Here is an 18960-nt window from a genome sequence, read left to right as displayed (position 1 = left end):
TAAGCTCCCAAAGGCACCTGGTGGGCCACTGAGAGTAGCAGAGTCCTGGACTAGGAGGACTCTGGTCTGATCCAGCTGGCTTGTTCTTATGTTCTTATCATTAGGTTCAACATGGGGCATTGGGATGAGGGATCTCAGGCTATATCGGGAACCACCAGGATTGCTGATGCAAGATGCTGGAGAATTTGGCCGCCACAAAGATTGTCATGATTTTTTTCAACTCTGGCCCTTTTCTAAACTCACTCAGCTTCATCATGTAAGAAAAGCCCTGCTGGATTGGACCAATCAAGTCTAGCAGTTTGTTAAAAACAGGTGGCAGATAATGATTGAGATATAAGAGACTGATTAGTAGAAATGTTGCAGGGTTAGTGGACAGAGGATTGTGAATTTAAGATTTCGTGATGGTTTCTCTGATTGTATTAGAATGTGGTCCAACATGTTATGATTATATCAATGCAGTTCTGGGTAGATGCGTTGTGTTCTTTTGTGCTCTGTTTCTGTCTGTTTTGCATTTTCCTTGTTTCATATCTTTCTACTGTATCTTTTAATTGATTAATAGAAATTTAACTTAAAAAAGGTCTAGCAGTCTGTTCACATAGTGGCCAACCCAGGGCAAGATGAATGTAGTTGTATTCTCCTGCCTGCGTTCCACAGTGCCTCATGGCATGCTCCTTTGATGCTGGAGAGAAAGTCTTTTCTCCCAATATACATGCACATCATTCAAACCCACGCAGAAGGCACCAAATTTACATCCACAATAATGGAATTTACTGGGGTCAGTGGCAGCAGCTGAAGAGATATCGCCTTTATGATTCTTGGATCTAGGTTTGGATTCTAGCTTCCAAAGCTGCGGCTAGACACGGAGGAGGCAACATCCCGGAAAGAAGACTTTCAAAATTATAATTTAATCCAAAATTGTGGGTTTTTTTCATTGGTGTCAGCTGCCTCAGGAGCCAACTTTTGGTGAGCAGGCTGAGTTGAAAAAGGCAAGAAATAAACAAAGTGTGGCTCAGAGTCTCAATCCAAACATCTTTATTAAAAGATCAAGGCATTTTAAATCCAGTTTTTCTCCACCAGTGGGGACCTGAAAGCAGTTGACAAAAATAAAAAAGGAAGTCAAAGAAGCAAAATACAGTTTAAACTGGGGTGTCCAACTCTGGCCCTCCAGATGCTCATGGACTACGATTCCCTTAAGCCCCAGCCAGCACGCCCAATCGGCAGCAAAACAGATCGACAGGAAAGAGATGCAGAGTTTCTTCATTATGGAGAACATTATGCGTGATGTTCTCAAGACATTCCTTAAGGAAAAACTTCCAAAATGGTAACAATGGGAGATGATAACAAATCTCCTTCCCTCGACTGGAGGCAGTATATGCTGCCTCAGTCAATGCAATCAATTGGATGGATCTAATAGCTTGCAAATCGCTTGCAAATTAGAAAAAAAATCAACGGGAGGAGGGGGAGGGTCATAAAAGCACATAGAACCTCCATATGCAAGAGCAGTCTGCCTCAAGGGACCACCAGCTGAAGCAGCCCTGACCGATTTCCCTAGGAGCAAACTGTACTGGAAGAAACACGATGCTCTAAAAGGCAAACACTCCCATCGAACCTTTTAACATAGTTTTGCAGCTTGGGGGGGGGGGGCAACCTAACCTTCCTCTTATTGGTTAAGACTTCTGTCACTCATCACTTTTGCCCGCCCTCTTTCCAGCACGAGGTTCCCATTGGTCGAGCAAGAGAGAGGACTTCTCTTTCCCGAGGGTTCGCCCCCAAGCGAACATTCGGAAGCGGCTCAAAGGCCTCCCATTGGCTGAGTGCCTGCGCCGTCCTTCGTCTATCCTTTAGGCCCCGCCTTTTCGAACGTCCGCAGGTTTCGCGACCGAGGCGGTGGCTCCCATTGGCTGAGCGTGGGCGCTTCCCCAATTCTATCTCCCTCCCTTTCGAATCTTCAGATCCCGGCCGGCGGCGTGGAGTTGGCAACTGAGTTGTGGAGCTGGAAGGTGAGTATTTGCTTGCGATCTTTCGGGATCTTTCGGGATCTTTCGGGCCCGCGTGACCGGATCGGGCTCTGGGATCTCTGCATGCAGGGGGGTTGCGATGGGATTGTGGCCTGGCGACCAGATTCCTGCCCCGCTGTCCTTTTTTTTGGCCCTCCCATGGGAAAGAAATGGGGGGATCCAGCGTCGGGTAAAGGTGCGAGGAAAAATCTCTTGGGGTCGTCCAAGCTTTGGGGCATCTTCCCAAAGACCCAAAAGTTTGGGGGTTTTCCAGCGCACGGGGGAACTCCCTCTAAGACTGGCTTGCGGGATTCGCTGCCACAAGATGTGGGTTGTTTAGTGGCTTAGGTGGCATTTTAAAGCGGATTGATTCCTATTAGGCAGGCTGGATCTTCCATGTTCGGAAGCAGTGTACCTGTCTGAATATCAGCGGTTGGGGAGGGGGCCGCTCTGCGCCCGTTGGTGGGCTTCTGCCTCCCTGCATCTGATCCACCCTCTTTCCCCTTAGCAACTGGTTTTGTTATCACCACGTGATATTAGTGGGAAAGTTGTTACTGTTTATATGTGTTTGATATGCTATATTTTATGGTAAAATGGGATTTTAATGGTCGGTAGCTGCCCTGACCCCGCAAAAGGTGGGGCGGGATATAAAACAAATAGTCTATGTGTCATTATTATTGCTATTATTATTCTGCTTGGCTGCAGTGCAAAACAGGATGCTGGCATGGCTGGTATGTTCTCAGAGTTTTCCTGGAACTCAGATGAAATCAGTGGTGGGTGCGGGGAATATGTAGATCCCAATGGGGTGAAAGGAAAAACTGCTTCCACACAAGGCAGAATGTAGTTTGTGGAATTCACCGCCTCGGTGCAAAGGGACAGCTTTCAAAATGGGCTCCAGGGCAGGCCTCTTGATGGGTATTAATTTAAAAAGGGATTTCATCACACCAGAAAGCTTCCAGGAAGATATTTCCAAGATTTCAGGCCTTGAAGGTAAACAGATCTCCTTGGCTTCTTTTTCTGCAAGGTACAGAATCTGGGATGGTTTCATAGGGTAACTGTGTTGTTCTGTAAGAGAACAGGTGAACTTGAGTCCTGGTGACCAAGATTTTGCAGGGAGCTTTTCAGATTCAAAACTTGTTTCCTCAGGAGATCTGAGTCTTTACATACAAATCGGAAGCTGGGAGGGGTGTTGTAAAGAATGCAAAAGTACCATGCATATTGTAATCAACACGCTTGAGGGCAGAACATTAGCATCCGGAGTGAGATAAGAATCCCATGTCCCTATTTAGCTCTGGATTGTTCTGAACTAGTGAATGAATTGAACTTCAGCTATCTCAAGTTGTAATCTCCACTTGAGGCTTCTCTGTTTGAGGACTAGCTACTCCTAGCAGTGGAGAGAGCTGCATCCTTTACAAGCATTCTTGACCACAAACCACTTCAACTTTTGGCTGGGATATAAGGGCTCAGGGACCTCCATTCCTGTACGGAGCTTTGTCTCACAAAAGCTCATACCTTTCAAAATCTTGTTGATCCCTAAAGTTACTAAAAGTAAAGTTTCCCCTTCAGTCATATCCAACCCTGGGGTATGACTTTTGTGGGGTAGTTTGCCATTGCTTTCCCCAGCTATTCTTTCCCCCCTATCTATGAGCTAGGTACTCATTTACCGACCAAGAAATGGATGGATGGCTGAGTTGACCATGAGCCAGCTGCCAGGATATCTGACCCACAGGGGGCTCCAACTCCTGACCGTGTGAGTGGCAATGCAAGCACTTAACCACTACGCCACATGGCTCCTTAAGGTCACTACTGAACTCAAATCTGTCTGTTCTGTTACAGACCAATGCAGTTACTGTGTCAAACCAACCCAGACTCTGTACCTTGGAGGTAAAGCAGCAGAAGAGATCTGTTTATCTTCAAGGCCTAACCAGTGGGCTTCTTGAAAGTATGTGTCTGGAAGCTTTCTTGTGTAATGAAACCCCTTTTTGAAACTGCTATGGGGAAATCCCATTTGTAGCCTTGCCCCTGAATGGAGGTGCTATCCTGTTGAAACAGTCTCCAAAGTAAGTGGTGGAGACAGCTGTGGTCTCGATATAACCTTGCAGAAGGCCCAAAGTTATTTCTTTGGAAAAGAGGAACTCTCCCCCCTAAAAAATACACACATCCTGTATGTATGAACTAGATATTATTTGCGTCTGTGGACAGTCAGTGTGATGTAACAGTTAAGAGAGTCGGTGAGAGCCAGTGTGGTGTAGTGGTTAAGAGCAGTGGATTCTAATTTGAAGAACTGGGTTTGATTCCCTGTTCCTGCACATGAAGCCTGCTGGGAGACCTTGGGCTAGTCACAGTTCTCTCAGAGGTGTTGCAATTGACTCCAGGGAATGCATGCAAAGAATTTTGAACACACCAATTAGGGTTGTATGAATGCTGAGTTTCCTCCTCTTGACTCTTCACATATTTATGGTGTAGGTAGTCTACATCTGCATGTGGATATTGTGTGTTCAGTTTTGGGTGTGTCGTGCAACCTGTGAAGGTTACTGGGAGAGTTTCCTTCTCCAGAAAACATGCCCAGTAATTGTTAAAGGCTCATATGAGAATTCATTGTTCCAAAGATTCAAGCGAGAGCTTTGATAAAATCAGATTTATGAAAGGAGGTGCCTATCGCAGTTAAATTACTCCCCTGAGAAATTGGGTAATTCAAACCCATTTTCAAATAAACTGAAGGGTATACTGCCTCTGCATGCAGAGGCTCAGTTTTTAACTTATTTAACTTAAGACATACGTTAAACTTGGCCTGCCCTGTAAATATATCCTGAATGCCTTATTTGTGGAGATGCCTCTAGGGCTGATTCTCTCGTTTTCTAGCCTTGGTCTGAAAGGAAATTTAACAAAAAATGGATGCTAGCAGTCTGGGTGATGCTAGCAATTGTCTTCAATAGTGATCCGTCTACCTCACAAAGTGCCTGTTGTGGGTAGAGAAAGGGAAAGGATTTTGTAAGCCGCCTTGAGTATCCTTACAAGAGACAAATCCAAACTCTTCTTCTTCATTGTCTTCATCAATATATAAAGGAAATAAAATGCATCTTACTGCCACAGATGTGGGCAAAACATTAGGAGAAAAATCTAGCTGGGTCACAGGCTAGAAAACCCACAACAACCGGTTGATTCTGTCCATGAAAGCCTTTGACAATACAGCGTGTAGGATTTTTTTTACGGAGTTGAGAATGTATATACATCTTTTGGTTTTGTTATTATAATTTCTTATCTATTTTAAATATATTTTTACATCATATAAACAACCAATAACATTATGTTGTGGAAGGCTTTCGCTGCCGGAATCACTAGTGTGTTGTGGAGTTTCCAGACTGTATAGCCGTGTTCCGGTCGCATTTTCTCCTGACGTTTCGCCTGCATCTGTGGCTGGCGTCTTCAGAGGAAATTACGATCCTCGGAAGATGCCAGCCACAGATGCAGGCGAAATGCAGGAGAAAATGCTACCGGAACATGGCCATACAGCCCAGAAACCCCACAACACCCCAAATAATATTAAACTATCTCCTTCAACTATGTCCACCTAACTTAGGGGAAGCCCCCACCCAAAAAATATATCAATCCACATACCTACTATACCCCCCTCCCTAAATCTACTAATAAAAATATTCCAATCTCTAGTTTAAAAAATACTATATTATCTCACTTTATACACCAAATTCTATAATTATATAAAAAACCAATAATATTATACTATCTCCTTCAACTGTTTCCACCACTTTGGGGGAAGGCCCCCTCCCAAAAAATACATCAATCCATATACCTTATACCTTTCCAAATCTATCCATATATCCCTGTAAACCAAAACTCCGACATAAAACCTTAATGAAAATATCATGTACTAACTCTAAATTCTTCTTTAAACCTATGGACACAGGGCCTAACACAGTTCAGGCTCGACTTCTTTATAGTATGGGGATAGTCCCAAGTCTGTGTGTATTTATGTGATATGTTTTGTCAGTACACATTGATGCCTTCCTGGATGTGTGACGCTGAGCGGTATAATTATAGCACGCTGGGTGACTGAGTTCTGCCTGGAAATTGCAAAAGGTGGTTCTTTTTTTAAATGGCTTTCTCGTTCCTACTTCCTCTTTACGGCTGCTCAGCAGTGTGGCCGACCCATGAAGATCATATCTGCCTGGGTTGCCTCCCAACAGGCTGGAATTCTGCCTCCCCTAGAGGTAACCCGCAATTCACAGCCAAATAATCTCAGATGTCTTCTCAGAAGTAGGTGCAACTGACTTCTGGAGAGCTGGAAAGGAGGAGGAGGAGGAGGAAGAAGAAGAGTTTGGATTTCTATCCCCCCTTTCTCTCCTGCAGGAGACTCAAAGGGGCTTACAATCTCCTTGCCCTTCCCCCCTCACAACAAACACCCTGTGAGGTGGGTGGGGCTGAGAGAGCTCCGAGAAGCTGTGACTAGCCCAAGGTCACCCAGCCGGCGTGTGTGGGAGTGCACAGGCTAATCTGAATTCCCCAGAGAAGCCTCCACAGCTCAGGCGGCAGAGCTGGGAATCAAACCCGGTTCCTCCAGATTAGATACACGAGCTCTTAACCTCCTGCGCCACTGCTGCTCACAAGGATAAGCGTGCCTGGGGAACGGTTTGTGTGTTGTTTTCCGTCCAATTGGGGTGGGATTGGGGAGGAAACATTCACTTGCAGACGACACAGTCTGGAAAGTTCTCAGGATCTGGGTTCAGGATTTGCTGATCTTTAAGCCACCCTCAGAAGCAAAAGGCTAAAAGAGTATATTTCTCCTCCCACCCTTGGTTTGCAAACAGGGGAAGAATCTGGTTGTGGTGGGTTTTCCGGGCTGTGTGGCCGTGGTCTGGTAGATCTTGTTCCTAACGTTTTGACTGTATCTGTGGCTGGCATCTCCAGAGGTGTATCACAGTCCTTTGCTGAGCGTAGCATCTGCTGTATTTTCCTGGTAGGTTTGAAGATGGTTTGTAGGGCGTACTTTGCAGAAGGAAGGGACCTCTTTGGGGTATAATACCATAGAGCCCGTGTTCTAAACTAGAAGAAGATGAAGAGGAGTTTGGATTTATCCCCTGCTTTTCTCTCCTGCAAAGAGACTCAAAGGGGCTTACAAACTCCTTTCCCTTTCTCTTCCCACCATAGGAACCTTGTATGGTAGGAAGGGCTGAGAAAACTGGGAATGGCCCAAGGTCACCCTTGGGTGATTCTCTCCAGGGGAACTGATCTCTGTAACCTGGAGATCCATTGTAATCCCACAAGGTGTCCAGCCACCACTTGGAAGTTGGCAACCCTATACCCAACATGGGTTTTCAGTCTTTCTGTACATTGGATCCAATGGACTATTAGTAGGTGACATTAGGGTTAAATGACAGGAATCATAGAATCATAGAGATGGAAGAGACCCCAAGAGGCCATCAAGTCCAACCCCCTGCAATGCAGGGATACACCATCAAAGCACTCCTGACAGATGGCCATCCAGCCTCTCTTTAAAAACCTCCACAGAAGGAGACTCCACCACACTCCAAGGTAGGGCAATCCACTGTTGAACAGCCCTGACAGTCAGGATGCTTTTCCTGATGTTTAGGTGGAATCTCTTTTCCTTCCCCTTGAACCCATGACTCCTGGTCCTAGTCTCTGGAGCAGCAGAAAACAAGCTTGCTCCCTCACCAACATGACATCCCTTCAAATGTCTAAACGTGGCTATCATGTCACCTCTTAACCTTCTCTTCACCAGACTAAACATGCCCAGCTCCCTAAGTCTCTCCTCATAGGGCATGGATACCAGACCTTTGACCATTTTGGTCGCCCTCCTCTGGACCCGTTCCAGCTTGTCAATATCCTTCTTGAATTGCAGTGCCCAGAACTGGACACAATATTCCAGGTGAGGTCTAACCAATGCAGAACAGAGAAATACAATTACATCCCTCGATCTGGACACTATACTCCTATTGATACAGCCCAGAATCGCACTGGCTTTCGTGGCTGCTGCATCACAGGAGGATCTGGAGTCATGGGCAACTGACTGCAAAGGCTGCCAATGGAGGCTGGCCTGGGGGACAAACTGTAGCGTGGTGCACTTCTTAGGACGGCTCCTCCCTAAATGACCGCCATGCATGGTTCCAGCCGTGATTTCTGAACGTCTTCCCTCCTAGCCTTCACTCACCCAGCTCTTTGCTTCTTACCCTCTTGTTTTGCTCTGTTTTCTCCTCCAGGGTCAATTCTGCCCGACCCCCATTTCTCGGCTGGCTGAAACAAATCAGGAGTGGAGCCAGCAATGGCGCGGGCCGTTTGAAGGTGCCCTCCCTGTTGATAGTACTGCAGAGAAGAAGGCAAGCCTGTTGGGTTCATGGAGCTGCGGGGCTCGAAACCTCTCTCCGAAGCAATGGCTGAGCAGGCGGGATCCGACGAGGAGCTGGTGCAGCTGGTGTGGAAGCCCTTTTCCCAGCCCGTGGAATTCCACTCGCTAGTGGGCTTGGAGGTCAAGCTGGGTTCCCTGGTGCTGCTGCTGCTGGTGACGCTTCTGTGTGGATTCCTGCCCCTATGGGTCTTCCATCGTCCAGGGACCACAACCCGTTCATCAGGTGAGCCTCTTATCCCGCCCCCTTAACAGGACCTGTTTATTTGTTTTATAGAATCATAGAACCACAGAGTTGGAAGAGACCACAAGGGTCATCAAGTCCAACCCCCTGCCATGCAGGAACACACAAACAAAGCACTCCCGACATATGTTTATCCAGCCTCTGTTTAAAAACCTCCAAAGAAAGAGACTCCACCACACTCCGAGGCAGTGCATTCCACTGTTGAACAACCCAGACTGTCTGGAAGTTCTTCCTAATGTTTAGGTGGAATCTCTTTTCCTGCACCTTGAATCTATTACTCAGTGTCCTAGTCTCTGAGGCAGCAGAAAACAAGCTTGCTCCCTCTTCGACATGACATCCCTTCAAATATTTAAACATAGCTATCATGTCCCCCCTTAACCTTCGCTTCTCCAGACTAAACATCCCCAACTCCCTAAGTCTCTTCATAGGGCATGGATTCCAGACCTTTTATCATTTTGGCTGCGTTCCTCTGGACATGATCTAGCTCACAGGTGTCAAACTCACGGCCCTCCAGATGTTATGGACGACAGTTCCCATCATCCCCTGCCAACATGATGCTGGCACGGGATGATGGGAACTGTAGTCCATAGCATTTGGAGGGTCGTGAGTTTGACACCTATGTTCTAGCTTGTCAATATCCTTCTTGAATTGTGGTGCCCAGAACTGAACACAATATTTCAGGTGAGATCTGACCAATGCAGAGTAAGTGGCACGATTACTTCCCTCGATCTAGACACTATATTCCTATTGATGCATCCCAGAATCGCATTGGCTTTCTTGGCCGGCGCATCACACTGCTGACTCATGTTCAGTTTGTGGTCTACTAAGACTCCCAGCTCCCTTTCACATGTTCCGTTGTCAAGCCACGTGTCCCCCATCCTATATCTGTGCATTTCATTGTTCCTGCCTAAGTGTAGAATCTTACATTGTTGATCAGTGGGTATTTAGAAGGTGCAAAGCCAACTTCACGGCAAGGTGAAAAAACTGGGGCGGGTCCAACCACTCTCCAGGTAGACTTTTCTACAGCGTAAGTGATTTGGCCTCCAAGGGAACGGCCACACAAGTTGGAGGAGAGCTCTTTAGACTGGATGAAGGCTTCTGACCTAAGTCGAAAGGAAGGGTGGGATATTTTTTTTAAAAAATAAGCTCTGTTCGGTGGAGTGATATTTCTCCGGTTTAAGCTCCTTCTCTTCCTGCAGCTACTCGAAAGAAAGCCTTAAGCCTGGTGAGCTGTTTTGCCGGCGGCGTCTTCTTGGCCACCTGTCTCCTGGATCTGATTCCCGATTATCTCAGCAGCATCGACAAGGCCCTTAAAGATTTGGGAATCACGGTGAGAAGAGGGTTTGGTAGGTCTGGGACCCGTGTTCAATAAGCGGACTCTGGATATTGACTCAGAAGTCTTTATTGGGTTGGCACAGGCACTCTGGCCCCTTCCGCACACGCAAAAGAATGCGTTTTCAAACCACTTTCACAACTGTTTGCAAGTGGATTTTGCCATTCCGCACAGCTTCTAAGAGCACTGAAAGCAGTTTGAAAGTGCATTATTCTGCATGTGCGGAATGAGCCTCTGTTTCAGGAACCCCGTTCTGGCGATCCTGGCTTCTGCGGTAATGTTTACTCCTTTCTGACTCCTCCGATCTCCCCCCTCCCTCCTTCCCATAGAATGTGGGAAACGAGGTGTGAAAGCGTTTGTTTTCGAAGACAAGCATCCCAAGGCCATCGCGATAGTCTCCTACTGAGCCCGCGGCCTCCCTCCCAGAGCCCAGGACAGGGGTAGCCTAGTTGTCTACATGACTAAGCGTACTGAAACAGAACAAAAGGCCCCTAAACATATGACAGGTGTGAGTACATACAAGCTCATTCGCACCCTTGCCTCAGTGGAACGATTTCCCCCTAGCCCAGATGTGCTTCCTGGCGCCTCCTGGTCTGAGGCCGGGAGGGGGCAGGTGCCACTCCTGACAGGTTTGGGGGAGGAATAGGTGTTTCCAGCCTCTGGGGGTATCACATGTCACTCTGCACAGGAGACTGGCCGGTTTCACCAAGAGGGAAAAACCAAAAACCATAATAACAGTATTACCTGGAGCAGCAGTGGCGTAGCGGCTAAGAGCAGGTGCACTCTTATCTGGAGGAACCGGGTTTGATTCCCAGCTCTGCCGCTTGAGCTGTGGAGGTTTATCTGGGGAATTCAGATTAGCCTGTGCACTCCCACACACGCCAGCTGGGTGACCTTGGGCTAGTCACAGCTTCTCGGAGCTCTCTCAGCCCCACCCACCTCACAGGGTGTTTGTTGTGAGGGGGGAAGGGCAAGGAGATTGTAAGCCCCTTTGAGTCTCCTACAGGAGAGAAAGGGGGATATAAATCCAAAACTCTTCTATTATTATTATTAGTATTAGTATTAGTATTAGTATTAGTATTAACCTTCTTTATATGGTGCTTTTTCCCCCCAACAAGGACCGAAAAATTTGTTCTCTGCTCTACTTTATCCTCACAACAACTTCATGAGGAGATTTATGGAGGAGAAGTCGATCTATGGCTACCAATCTTGATCCTCCTGGATCTGAGATTGCAAATGCCTTAACAGTCCAGGTGCTCGGGAGCAACAGCCGCAGAAGGCCATTGCTTTCACATCCTGCACATGAGCTCCCAAAGGCACCTGGTGGGCCACTGCGAGTAGCAGAGAGCTGGCCTAGATGGACTCTGGTCTGATCCAGTCGGCTTGTTCTTATGTTCTTGTGAGGTAGGCAAGGACCCAAAATGTTCTCCCATGTCTCCTGACAATTTTATCGTTACAACCCTGTAAGGTAGGCGAGGTCCAGAGGTGAAGCTATAAAGGGGCAGGAGGTGGCCTGCGCACCAGGCGCAGGCCCTGGGGGGGGAGGAAGAAATCACCCCCTTCCCCACACATCCCTCCCCCTTCCCTCCTTGCCCCTGCCTTATGAGGCCCAAGGTCTCCTGGAAAGTCTAGTTCCCACCAGGATGCTTTTCCAGCCTGAACTTTTTCTGGGAGGGGGGCACCATGGGGGTGGTGGGACGCTTATGGCGGTGGGGGGTAGGGGCAGGAAACACAGAGTCTGCCCCGGACACAGTTCGGCCCAGCTACGCCTCTGGCAAGGTCTCAATGAGGACCCAACACATCCTCGCCTACATTATATCCTCACAACCACTCTGTGAGATCCGTGAGGCCAAGAGTGTGCAGACGGCCCCAGGTCACTCAGCAAGCTTTTGTGGCAGAGCAGAGATTCAAACCCTGGCCTCCTAGATCCTAGTTGGACACTGTATGAGTCTGTTACTCCAGTCAATCATTGAGACTCAAGAATGGTTCAGAAGCTTTCATTGAACCTTTGAGGCAAAATAGCCAGAAGCTCCGGCCTTTGCCACGAGTATAAATCTTCACATGTTGCTCCCTTGATTACTCCCCCCACTCCCAAAGTTAGATGCATGAGGAAAGAAACAGTGTCGACAACAGCGTTGTTATGTGTTCTGCCCAAGGACTTTACGATAGGGCTCCCATCTTCCCCTCAAGTGGGGGAGGACGAGGTCTGCATATTTCGCTAGTTGCAAGCAGCGATAGAAAACAGGATTAAGAAGGAGAAAAAGGAAAGTTTGGATTTATATCCCTCCCTTTCTCTCCTGTAAGGAGACTCAAAGGGGCTTACAATCTCCTCCCCGCCCCCCCCCCAACAAACGCCCTATGACAGTGATGGCGAACCTTTTCGAGACCGAGTGCCCAAATTGCAACGCAAAACCCACTTATTTATCGCAAAGTGCCAACATGGCAATTTAACCTGAATACTGAGATTTTAGTTTAGAAAAAACGGTTGGCTCTGAGGCGCGCATTTCTCAGGAGTAAGTTTGGTGAAGCAACCATGCAACACTTTGAATGGGTGAATTACAACCTTAGGAGGATTTACTCAGAAGCAAGCCCCATTGCCAGCAACCGAGTTTACTCCCAGTTAAAGGATCATGCCCAGGCCAGCCTAGATTGTGTGGGGGTGATTTTCTGCCCCCCCCCCCCCACATGACGAACTCTGTGTACGTGTGCCCACAGAAAGGGCTCTGGGTGCCACTTCTGGCACCCGTGCCTTGGTTCGCCACCGCTGCCCTATAAGGTAGGTGGGCCTGAGAAAGCTCTGAAGAACTGTGACTAGCCCAGGGTCACCCAGCTGGCGTGTGTTGGAGTGCACAAGCTAGTCTAGTTCACCAGATAAGCCTCCACAGCTCATGTGACAGAGCAGGGAATCAAACCCGGTTCTCCAAATTAGAGTGCACCTGCTTTTAACCACTACACCACTCTGGCTCTCAGGCCATAGGATGGCTATAGATAACAGCAGTTTCAAGTGTGAGCTCATCCCCGCTCACTGATGCCAGGCTGGGCAGGGGCCGGGCCTGAGAGACTCTAACCACTATACCACACTGGCCATCCCAACTCCCGTAGAATTCACACCTGAAAATGTTTCCCTACCATTATGATAAACACATCGATTGACCGAGGAGAGATGTATGAAAGAACTAGGACTATGGCAAAACACAACATAACACACACAACACAAGCCTTTATTGGCATATAAAACAGGACAACATTTTAAAACAAAACAAGGTTAAGAAATGCAGTTAAAACTACTAATTTCCAGTATAAAATTTGCAAGAGTTTCACAAAAGAGCACATCAGAGCTGTTCAGGAGATTGGGTATCTTATAACACTCATGCCACTGAGAACATTGCAAGAAAATGGAATTCATATATTTCATGATGCGGCTGGCCTCCACTCAGGCCAGGGCCTTCACGGCTCTGGCGCCGGCCTGGTGGAACACTCTCCCTCCAGCTGTCCAAGCCCTGCAGGACCTTGGGGATTTCCGCAGGGCCTGTAAGACTGAGTTGTTCCACCGGGCCTTTGGAGAGACCGGCCACTGAGGGTGCCCCTGCCCCCTCCTCTTTACCCCCATGGGCCCTAATACCATCAGGACCCATTATTTCGTATTAGGAGGGGTTCGTAAGGGCGCGGGCGATGTTTTAAGATATGACTGTTGTTTTAATTATTTGTATGTTTTTAGCTGATGTTTTATCTGTACACCACCCTGAGCCCTTCGGGGATAGGACGGTATACTAAATTTAATTAATAAATAATGATAATAATGATAATAATGATAATAATAATTCATGCGTATCTTATTGTATTTAGGGCATAGAAACAAAGAATGGTCAAGTGTTTCAATCGTAGTCCTATCGCATGAACAAACTCTTAGCGCGTTCCATATTCTTAAATCTTCCCTCCAGCAGAGCTGATGGCAGCACATTACATCTTGCAGTAGCCAAGGCTCTCCTCTGGGTGGGATTGATCAGCAGACGAAGATATGCTGCCCTAATTCCACGCTCGCATGGGATTAATAATGTAGTCGGAGAACAGGTTGTCTTGGCAGCAAGAGTCAAATTATGAAAATCAAGATCCAAGAGCCTGTTCTTAACTAGTCTGAAGGAGTGATTCCAAGGGGAACTAGGACTATGGCAAGGTTCTGGGAGGCTTTACTGACCGCCAAACTGGGTAAACTGGGATGGTCGGGTGCTCCTAAATTCCCACTTGATCTGAGATTGCAAATGCCTTAACAGTCCAGGTGCTCAGGAGCAACAGCCGCCGAAGGCCATTGCTTTCACATCCTGCATGTGAGCTCCCAATGGCACCTGGCGGGCCACTGCGAGTAGCAGAGAGCTGGACTAGATGGACTCTGGTCTGATCCAGCTGGCTTGTTCTTATGTTCTTATGTTCACTTGCTGAGACCCCTCTTCCTTCCTTCCTTCCTCCCCTCCTGCAGCTCCTCTTCCCCCTCCAAGAGTTCATCTTGGCCATGGGGTTCTTCCTGGTCCTCGTCATGGAGCAAATCGTCCTGGCCTACAAGGATCCGTCGGGCTCCCTGGAGGAGACGCAAGCCCTGCTCGGCTCCGCCCCGCCGAACTCCGCCACCATCCAGGACCAGGGCTGGCCGGACGGGCCCCTGCCCCGGCAGCTGCCCCGGGGCGGCCCCCTCCAGGAGCGCCCCCACGTCCACGTGGATTTCAACTCCCACTCGGCCATCCGCTGCTTCGTCCTGCTGCTGGCCCTCTCGCTGCACTCCGTCTTCGAAGGGCTGGCCGTGGGGCTGCAGGAGGGGAGCGCCCAGGCCCTGGAGATCTGCTTAGCGCTGCTGATCCACAAGGGCGCCATCGCCTTCAGCCTCAGCTTCAAGCTGCTCCAGAGCCGGCTGCGGGTCCGGGTGGTCGCCGGGTGCCTGGTCCTCTTCTCCGTCATGTCCCCGCTGGGCATCGGGCTGGGCGTGGCTCTGACGGAGGCCCCCGTGGCGGTGCTCCACGGCCTGTCCCGCAGCGTCCTGGAAGGGCTGGCCACCGGCACCTTCGTCTACATCACCTTCTTGGAGATTCTGCCTCACGAGCTCAGCTCCTCGGAGCAACGGATCCTCAAAGTCATCGTCCTCTTGGCCGGGTTCGCCCTGATCACCAGCATTCTCTTTATTAAGGTTTGAGGGCTGGGAGAAGAACAGGAGGAGCAAACCCCCCCCACCTCCACCCGGTTCCAGTTTTTCCTCTCTGGGAGGGATTGATCTTTCCCCCTGCGCCATCCTTCTTTCCCCTGAAAATGTCTTTAAGACCCAGAAGCAAAACGTGGAATTGACTTCCCCCTCGCTCTTGGAAACAGCCCTGGAAATGGTTCTTTAGCAGATGACCCGACTCGGTCGTTTTAGATCTCCCTTCGAACGGCGCCAGCGATTCCCTTGTTCGAAAAGAGCCCGCGGTTTTTGACGCCATCTCGAGCTGGCTGCGATTTGCGATCTCGCTGTCGTGAGCTGAGGACGTGGCTGGTCCCATGTAGTATTTGCATCGGGAAGAAATTCCAGCCCCGGAGGGGCCACTTCTTGGGCAGGTTTAGGAATTAATCCGGGTTCAGATTCTGAATGTGGGTTTTCTCCCTAGGGGGTTTTCTCGTGTGCGGGGGACGGGGGACGGTAAGAGGGTTTTCTTCTTGTTTTCAGACCGTGAATTCTTGTGCCAAAACGATGGGGCTGTTCCCAGCTCCGACTCCTGTTTCCTTGCCTTAATCTCTTGAGTGCCTTGAATATCTCTGCTTTCTGTCTGTAAAGGGTTCAGACGTTGTGGGAAACACGAAAGGAACCCTCTTCTAAAGACTCTTGTTAGAAGCGTTTCTGGGTCAGGGTTCTTCCCTCACCAGCTCGGTGGTCGGGTGTATACGGGATGTCCCTCTGTTGATTTCCGTATTATGTGCCAAAGCGTTCTCTGGGACCTGATCCTCAGCTTTACGTGAGCTTTTGAGAAGTTCTGAAGGAGGAATTCACAGATTGTGTGTGCTCTTGCGACACGTAGTGGCTTCCATTCAAACAGAATACGGCGCCACAGAAATGGAGGTGGTTTTGCACAGAACGTATGCACAGTTATGTCTGCACAAGTGTGAACTGGTTATAACCCTGGCTTGTGAAAATTTGGATTCTGTCACTAACTTGGCTAACACAGAGAAAAACCACTCTTTAATTAATTGAACTTGTGCTGGAGAAACAGTACCATTTTTTAAGGAAAAAATTAGTTAGCGTGACGCTCAGAGGTAATTCTGAGCTATGTATGTTACGCAGTGATGTTTCTTAACACATTAGCAGTTCAGGGGTGGGGGTAGAATTAGATACTTGATCTCACAGGCCCTTTCTAGACAAAAAATGTAACCATGGTTTGTACTAACCACGGTTAAAGAGAACAAGTAGATCTATGACCTTTCTATCTGGAAGGTCTTGCACGGTTGCTCATTGCTCTGAGCTATGGTTTTATTTGGGATCTTCCCCAAACTATGCAGCAAACCATGGTTAAATGTTAAGCTTCCAAACAATCTTTGTATCACGTTGTGACTTCAGCAATGTGTCATTCTGGCTGGAAGGAAGTACATACCTGTATCAACTTTGTGATAGCTTCCATACATACCTGTATCAACTTTGTGATAGCAACCCAGTACATACCTGTATCAACTTTGTGATAGCTTCCATACATACCTGTATCAACTTTGTGATAGCAACCCAGTACATACCTGTATCAACTTTGTGATAGCAACCCAGCTTTCAGCCTGGGTTGGCACTAACCATGGTTTGCCATGCTAACCCCTGGTTAAGGCCTGAAGCTGTGCCATAGTTGTGACGGGTGAATCCTTCTCACTGGAGAATCTGTGGTTCTGCCTGTTTTCTTGCAAGCAACATGGTCGGAGGCGGAATAATTGGCTCAACCATGGTTTAGTGGGTCCAGGTATAGCATATTAGTGATGAATAATGCAAACCACAGATTGGAAACTTAAACACGGTTACACATCCTAGTTTGCAGCCAATTTTTAATCATGGTTCCATATTCATATGTAATGTCTTTAACCCAAGGCAAAGTATTATGGTTTTTAACCCACCACTTCCTCCAAAGAGCTCACGATCGTGTATCTTCCTCTGTTTTATTGTCACGACAACCCTGGAGAGTAGATTAAGATACCAATGTGCTACCTCCAACCTTTAGCACTTCCAGCCTTCATGATGAATAGTATTAACCAGCAGCTTCTAGGGCACATCTAAATTCTCTTGCCTTGATTTCAGTGGTAGATAGTTTATGGACTCATGCGGTTCCCAAGAATCAGAGTTATCTGGCTTGGGGCAGTCAATTCTTGAAAAACATGTTATAACTGTAGAGTGTTGTAAGGGCAGATAGGGAATAGGTTTCACTAGGCCTAAGGCATAGCGTTTTATTTGACTGAAAACAGATACCCCATTTCTATTGCTGGGCATTTTTCACTTCAGTTTGGGTTGTTTGAATTCGTGTCTACCTTCTTTTCTTTCTTCAACCTGTTTCTTCTTGGGGGGGGGGGGGTGTTGTTGTTGCCATTTGATGCACAAGTGATTTTCATATTTGTATTCCTCGGGACATTATCTCTGTAGGAGGGTTGGGGAGAAAGCATTTCTTATCCAGAAATGACATCAATGTACCTTTTATTAGCATTGGTTGGTATTAAATAAACTTGGTGTAGCCTTTTAAACAGTGAGCCGTCAACGAATGGTCTTCCAGTGGTTTAGGTCGGCTCGAAAAGGGGATCAGACAAATCCATGGAGAAGTCTGTCAGTGGCTATTGGCCATGAGGATGGAATGGAACCTCCATGTATCAGGAGCAGGGTATCTTTGCATATGGGTTACACCAAAGGACACCAATACATTCCAGCAGTAATCAAGGCATTCAATGCAAAAGTAGTTCCGCAGCTACTCTATGGCTTTCCAGTCCTTTTCTTAGCCCAAAACACCAGTCTAAACACTCTACACTCTAAATTTCTGCATAGGATTATGGGTTTCCCCAATTGCGTGTCTTATGCAGCCTTACGCATTGAACTAGGCCTATGTTCCTTAACTACCTTGGCTTGGATTAGAGCAACTATATACTGGTTAAAAATCCACCATCATTCCAAGCCAGGCAGTTTCACATGCTTACTGCTCTCTCTGAATAGCTTAATTTCACTTCAAACTGGCATGATAAAATAGTTGATAAGATTACACAGAAATTGGTGCATATCTATGGATGAAATATCAATGTTATTCTTATTTAGAGGCAAAAAATTGTTAAAAAGAAAAAAATTCCTTTGAATGGGATTTATCAAAGATCTTTAATAGCAGCAAATTCAACTTGCTCTTACCTCTAAATCAATCACTAGTTGGAAGCAAAGGGTTGTATGTCTCATTATTTACTTTATATGATTTAATTTTAGATTGAGACGCTTAGCATTCTGCTTTAGCAAGATTCAATATTTTGCCATCTCCATGCTCTACTCGGGAGGGTCGATTCCAAAAAAAATACCAAAGCACCGAAAGATTATGCCCACTCTGCAACAGCATACAAGTAGTAGAAACACTCAGAGCATAATCATGTTTCACTGTCCAAATAGGGAATGCTTAAGGTATAAGTATCGACCATTGTTTACATCTTTTAATGTAGATATGACAGATGATCAAAGGATAAAGTATTTCCTGGATGGATCAAATCAGGATTTTTCTGAATTAGTTGCCAAGTTTCTGTTGGATATAATTGGCACATCTGCTAAGGGAGATTTTTATATTAAATGATGGTTATTTGAGTTGTAACTATGTTATTCTGGTTGTAAAACGTTTCTGGTTACAAATTGTTTTACTGTATGATGCCAATAAAGGCTTTGTGTGTGTGTGTGTGCATATGGGTTACCAGGCGGTGATGACAGAGGGAGGCTTTCACCTCTCTGCCTTGACTTGTATTCGCTCGTGGAGGAACACAGTTGGCCGCTGTGCAAAACAGAATCCCA

General features: G+C 47.3%; 1 protein-coding gene across 1 annotated transcript; it reads left to right on the top strand.

Moving 5' to 3' along the window:
• The first annotated feature begins 1855 nt into the window (after positions 1-1855).
• SLC39A1 (solute carrier family 39 member 1) lies at positions 1856-17675 on the top strand. The gene is made up of 4 exons (XM_048509909.1): positions 1856-2000; positions 8234-8602; positions 9820-9950; positions 14428-17675. The coding sequence occupies exons 2-4, from the start codon at positions 8368-8370 to the stop codon at positions 15130-15132; spliced, it is 1071 nt and encodes a 356-aa protein (XP_048365866.1). The 5' UTR covers positions 1856-2000; positions 8234-8367; the 3' UTR covers positions 15133-17675.
• Positions 17676-18960: the final 1285 nt, after the last annotated feature.

The sequence above is a fragment of the Sphaerodactylus townsendi genome, linkage group LG01 (assembly GCF_021028975.2).
Source record: "Sphaerodactylus townsendi isolate TG3544 linkage group LG01, MPM_Stown_v2.3, whole genome shotgun sequence".
Classification (NCBI taxonomy): domain Eukaryota; kingdom Metazoa; phylum Chordata; class Lepidosauria; order Squamata; family Sphaerodactylidae; genus Sphaerodactylus; species Sphaerodactylus townsendi.
This window is presented reverse-complemented; position numbering and strand designations above follow the sequence as displayed.